Source organism: Temnothorax curvispinosus, unplaced genomic scaffold (assembly GCF_003070985.1).
Source record: "Temnothorax curvispinosus isolate PA1 unplaced genomic scaffold, ASM307098v1 QBEX01004705.1, whole genome shotgun sequence".
In the NCBI taxonomy this organism is placed as follows: domain Eukaryota; kingdom Metazoa; phylum Arthropoda; class Insecta; order Hymenoptera; family Formicidae; genus Temnothorax; species Temnothorax curvispinosus.
The window spans coordinates 1-5,796 of record NW_020214485.1 but is presented as its reverse complement, the minus strand read 5'-3'; the positions used below and the strand labels follow the sequence as shown (position 1 = coordinate 5,796).

At 34.9% G+C, this 5,796-nt stretch overlaps 1 protein-coding gene across 1 annotated transcript; it reads left to right on the top strand.

Moving 5' to 3' along the window:
* Nucleotides 1-108: 108 nt before the first annotated feature.
* On the top strand, nt 109-4,434 carry LOC112453811 (heterogeneous nuclear ribonucleoprotein A1, A2/B1 homolog). Its single transcript, XM_025014770.1, has 6 exons — nt 109-292; nt 1,041-1,252; nt 1,491-1,803; nt 2,380-2,623; nt 3,478-3,696; nt 4,002-4,434. The coding sequence occupies exons 1-6, from the start codon at nt 272-274 to the stop codon at nt 4,136-4,138; spliced, it is 1,146 nt and encodes a 381-aa protein (XP_024870538.1). The 5' UTR covers nt 109-271; the 3' UTR covers nt 4,139-4,434.
* The last annotated feature ends 1,362 nt before the right edge of the window (nt 4,435-5,796 follow it).

The following is a 5,796-nucleotide window of genomic DNA, read 5'->3' as shown; positions in this document are numbered from 1 at the left end:
GCTGTGAGTGGTCAATCGCAACGTGGTGAAAACGTGGACGCTCCCCTCTCCAACCCCGATCAACCAGCATTGATTAACGTAGTTCGTGGACGTGGTTGGCCGGCTCGCCCGGAGCCCGGGGTTCACGCGAGTGCGCGCAAGGAGTGAAAATCGATCGTCCGTATCGTGGTAGCGTCGTTTCTACCGTCGTTCGCTGTCGGCTAAGTCGGCTTACGTTTCCTCCTGTTTTACAAGCTACACAGGACGCGCAATCCTGTTCAGGTCCCTTAAAATGGTGAAGATGGAGCACGATGTGAGTATTTGCGCCGCCAATATCGCCATTCCGTTATCGCGAGACGGCTACGGCTTCTCTCTTCGACGCTTGCACTGTTCCGTTCCATGGCACTTCGGCAGCTTCGGCTACGTCGAGAGCTTTTCGTCACGAAGTCGCGAGGACGTACGTTGTAGCTCGCGAAATATCTTTCAGACGCGAAGCTTGACGTACTTGCGATCCGAATTTTATGGAAAATTGTCCTGAAATGATTAGAGATAAATCCGGGGTAGGTTGAATCCGAATAAGCAAGAAGGAAACTACGAAAAAAAGACGGCGATTGCTGCATCATGAGTAATCACTTTGGCGTTGGAATCTCAACTCGAGAAAATTTCGTATATAAAAAGACTGAAATTGATCCAATTACCGCTACATTTGCATCGCCAGACTTTAACTTTTACATTTCAAGTTTTCTGAGTATAAATGTGGTAATAAATGTTTAAAGGCTGGTTATGAATAATTTTCGCGTTAATAAAAAAAGAGAGACAATGAGATATAATAAATTGATAAAAATCAGCAATTTGCTAAAGTATTGCTTAATCGAAGTCATTAGCTTCAATGATTAGAAGAATACAGTTAGATCTAGATATGTAGAAGGCTTTTTTGAAGATCCACCTACAGTCTCAATATATAAAATTTATCATGTGTGAAACAATATATTATCATATATAATTACTTTGTATGATTAAGAAACTTTAATTTACAATATTGTTATTGTTCTATGCTTCAGGATGGTAAAAACGAGCCGGAACACGTTAGGAAGCTGTTCATTGGCGGCTTGGATTATAGAACAACGGACGATTCGCTTAAGAAGCATTTCGAGCAATGGGGAGAGATAGTGGATGTGGTGGTTATGAAAGATCCCAAAACGAAACGTTCGAGAGGTTTTGGCTTCATCACCTATTCTCGTGCTCACATGGTGGACGATGCTCAGAACGCCAGGTAAAAAAAAATGATTTATTCGAGATATTAAAAAAAAAGACTGCGCTGGTTCTTACTTGGCCCGGTGTATTCACACGGATTAGAAAAAAAGATTCAAGATTTTAGAAGCATCTATTTACTGAGAAGAATAAAAAACACTTGATACAAATCTTTTTTCTTCACATAAGTCGATTCTTCTATTCATCTCGCATATGAAAGTATGAAGGCAAGATTGTCAAAAATCAAATACCTTTTACAGGCCTCACAGAGTAGATGGTAGAGTGGTTGAGCCTAAGAGAGCAGTCCCTAGGCAAGAAATTGGCCGGCCGGAAGCGGGGGCTACCGTGAAGAAACTCTTCGTAGGTGGCTTGAAGGACGATCATGAAGAGGAAGACCTCAGGCAGTACTTTCAGAGTTACGGCAGCATAAACTCGATCAGCATAGTGACTGACAAAGAGACTGGCAAGAAACGCGGCTTCGGCTTTGTCGAATTCGATGATTATGATCCTGTCGACAAAATCTGTCTGCAGCGTAATCATCAGATACGCGGCAAACACGTTGACGTCAAAAAGGTGAGAATATTTATTTTCAAAATGTATTTATTGTTTAAGAAGAATACGATACAGATCCATGAGAAAAAGTTCATAAAAGATGAGTTAATTTTTTATTCTTTCCAGTGTTTCTAATTTTTTCCATGTTTTTTTAAAATAAAATTTTAAAAATGTGTCTTGTCTTCACATTATATAAAATATTAATAAAATATTCAAGATTTAAGGGATATTTAACTGAATAAAAATTGTCCAATCAACATTGACCGAAAAATCAATTTTGTTAGAAATGGAAAATATTTTTTATTTCAATAATATGGGAGAAATATGTACTTACATTTTTGTATAGATTTATGTATTATTCTTTATCCGATCACTTTCATCAATACACATAACTCATCATTTTATATATAAATATATTTAACTAAGATTATCGAAAAATAAATATTTCATGTAGTTTTTCATACCTGAGATGTTTTGTCTTAATATGTTTTCATATAAGAATATTTTGCTACAATTTTTTTCCTTTATTTTCTGCAGATCAAACTAAATTGAATACATGAATGATTCGTATTTTTATTAATATGATTCTTATTGCAGGCTTTAAGCAGAGCTGAAATGGCGTCCGCTTCTGGAGGCGGTGGCGGCAGTGGTGGTGGCAGCCGCGGTGGCCAAGGCGTAGGCAGGGGACCCCGTGGTGGTAATCAGGGCGGCGGTAGCTGGGGAGGACGCGGTAGCGGTGGCGGCAGCAGTGACTGGAACAACGGCGGTAATCAGGGTGGATACGGTGGAGGTAATCAAGGAGGTTGGGGAGGTAATGGACCTTGGGAGAATCAGAATCAAGGTAAAGGTTTGCAGACAAGCTTTTCCTTTTACTCTCTTTATTCCTCTTAGAGTCGAGTTGATTCTCGTATTGATAATGTCGCTCTTTAACAACATCGTATTTGAAAAATCGGCTACGACGCGCGACGTACTGAAAAAAAAAAAAACTGCGAGTGGACTTAAAAAAGTTTTCTTAATTTATTGAAATTATTGAAATTAATTTCTCAAGCAGATCTAATATTGTGAAATGTATATCTTTCTGTTTTTTTTTCTTATACAACACGCTTTAAATAACATTAACAATTCGTCGAGATGTCATGCGAGGGTCAAATTACAGTGCAAAGACTTTGCATCTGTAAAGAATAATGATGTATGATGCGATGTAAATACATACAGACCAAGTGTGGAAATGTTTGAACTGAATACTCAAAGAGTTGTTTAAACACTCTTACTTTCCAATTCAAATAGATTTACTACTATATACGTTAAAAGAATACATAAGAATTTTCTACGGTCACTATTATTTCACATTACAATTTTTATTCTAATGCATTACATTCTTTCACTTGAAACTGTGGCTTGGTCTATTTGTATTTTCAACGGCTTATTTATAAAAATTATTAGAGTAAGCAAAGTTTCATAGAACATGAACCAATATTAACACAAGAAAGAGTAAAATACAATTAGCCTTTAATTCTATATTAATCTGGTACAATTTTACAAAGTACTTGTTGATTAAGATCTTATTACACGAGAGGCAATAAAAAGACAAAAGATGATACTGTCTCTAAGTCGATGGAATAGGAGCATAACATTATTTCATTATTTCGAGCGATAAAGGTATTGAAAGAAGATGCTGATTGTTGCGTTTTAAAGGAGGAGGAGGCTGGAACCAAAGCGGGCAGGGTGGCTACAACAGCGGCGGTAATTGGAGCAATGACAACTTCGGTGGTGGTTATCAACAGGGTTACGGGGGTGGTCCAGTGCGCAACAATTTCAATTCCGGTGGTAGAGCAGCGCCATACGGTATTAATTCGGGTCCTAGCGGACGTCAGTCCGGAGACTCAAGATGGTTACCACCCTTCAGCGGACAAGGTTCTTTTCCTTTTTAAAAATCAACGACATGACGATCCTTCTTGATCTCTTTTTCTGTTGAACTCTATCATCTACATAATTATTGAAATTTAAAACATTAAAATTCTTTGTCTCGATCTAGTGACAAGTAATGATTTAACAAAATTTTATCAAAGTTGTGTAATTTTTTTTGCGAATGAGTAGTACATTTTGTATCTATCGATGTGGAATGTACTTTTATATACCTTGCACAATATTACCACATTATGCAATTTAGAAATAATTGTTTTTGTTAACCTGTAGTTTTTTTTCTTGCGATGTTGCAGGGCCTATGGGTGGCGGAAATTCCGGTGGCGGTGGCGGATACGGAAACCAAGGTGGTTACGGTGGTAATTCTCTCGGAGGTGGAAACATGGGTGGTGGCGGTGGTGGTGGAGGAGGCGGCAGTGGAAGGAGATATTAAGAAAATAGCATGCGCGCATATCGCTGACCCTTCTCGCTGGTAAGCAAAACTATAATTATTTTAGTATAATATCGATTCGCTACTTCAAAACCGTTCATTTGAAATTACGGCGATCGCGAAATTCCGGGAATGCCGAGTTATTTCTCACAGAATCTTTAATCAGGTTTATGCATCATTAAATAGTACGGACGTTTTAGTTTTCTTCATAGATTACATATTATATTTATGTCAATACGTTAATTGTGATTTACATATTTATAACTTTCATATACACATGGATTAGTTTGTTTTAAATAATATCATTTATTTATTTTTATAAAATTATATTTTATAATGGGTAATTAGTTTACATGATCTTGCTCACATTACTAGGATGTAATTAGAAAACTTTACAACATATACATATATCCATGATTTATTGAGAGACAAATCTTGAAGAAAACGTAAAATTATTTTATACATGTATATGAGGACATAATAATTATTTCATTGATTATATACGTATATATATACATACATACACAATTTTAGGGCTTGTGCAAACAATGCAATTAGAATACAAAGTCTCATCTTTTAGCCATTGTTGCATCTTAATATTCGCTACATTATTTTTCTAGCGTGACTATAATTAACAGTCATTTAGTAATCCAGTGGCGTTCTTTTTTTCTTGTTTTTTTTTTTTTTTTTACTAATTAGCACGTTTTCGAACAAAGTTTAGAAGTTTAGATCAGAAGAATAGTATTTCTTTTATTTTACATATGCGTATGCGTATATATATATAGGATGATGATTAGTTATTTTGCTAAAGTTTGATAAGAAGCAATGAAGAGTTTTTCTGGAGGAATTTACTTAATATCAGTATTCATTCACAATTAATAATACACAAGTCTATGTATTAGGACCTCTAAGGGTCTACAGGATCAAGGATTTAAGAATCTCAGGATATCAGACACCGAAAATTTGAGAATCCAAGAATTTAAAAGCATAATTATTGGGTTTTTTTAGATCATTATAGAAAGAAGATTGATCAAATCGAATTATGTAATATTTTATAAACTTTAGCAAAGCAGTTTGGATGTGAAACATTTTCCAGTTTTTCTTTAAAATTTGATATTATGAATCTAACATGATGAAGTCCATATACATATAAGAAGAAAAAATACCAGTACCTAAAAATTTTGATATAGGTCACTTATAAATTTTAATCTTAAAATCTGAAATATTGATATTTTGTAACGTGGTTCAAGATTTTAAGGTTTCAAATATCTGGAAATTTCAAGAATTTTGAAAGTTGTTAGAAATAGACCTACAAGGAAATTATAGATCTGTTTAGAAATATAAAAATAACATACTATCTGCTATATAAGAATTCTATTAAAAACTTTGAGATTTAGAATTTATCTAGAAATCCATAAATGTGTAGAAATGTCGGATCTAAAATGATAAAAAGAAATAGTAAAAAATAATGAATCTAAAATTTTTAGGAAACGCAACCAATTTGGTATTCTTAAATTATTCATAATTATTTGAAATTAAATAAAACGAAGAAAATGTAAAATATTCAATTGTAAATCGGAAAAATTCTTGGAATCCAAGAGATATCTTTACAAATCCAGAGCCTTAAAGAGATCCCAAGATTCGGAAATTCCTTGCTCACG

What these genes read in the sequence shown, in the direction of transcription:
- LOC112453811 (XM_025014770.1), top strand. Translation starts at nt 272, where the DNA reads ATGGTGAAGATGGAGCACGAT. An exon ending in AACACGTTGACGTCAAAAAG is followed by an intron (nt 1,804 to 2,379) that starts GTGAGAATATTT and finishes TTCTTATTGCAG; the next exon opens with GCTTTAAGCAGAGCTGAAAT. An exon ending in ACCACCCTTCAGCGGACAAG is followed by an intron (nt 3,697 to 4,001) that starts GTTCTTTTCCTT and finishes GCGATGTTGCAG; the next exon opens with GGCCTATGGGTGGCGGAAAT.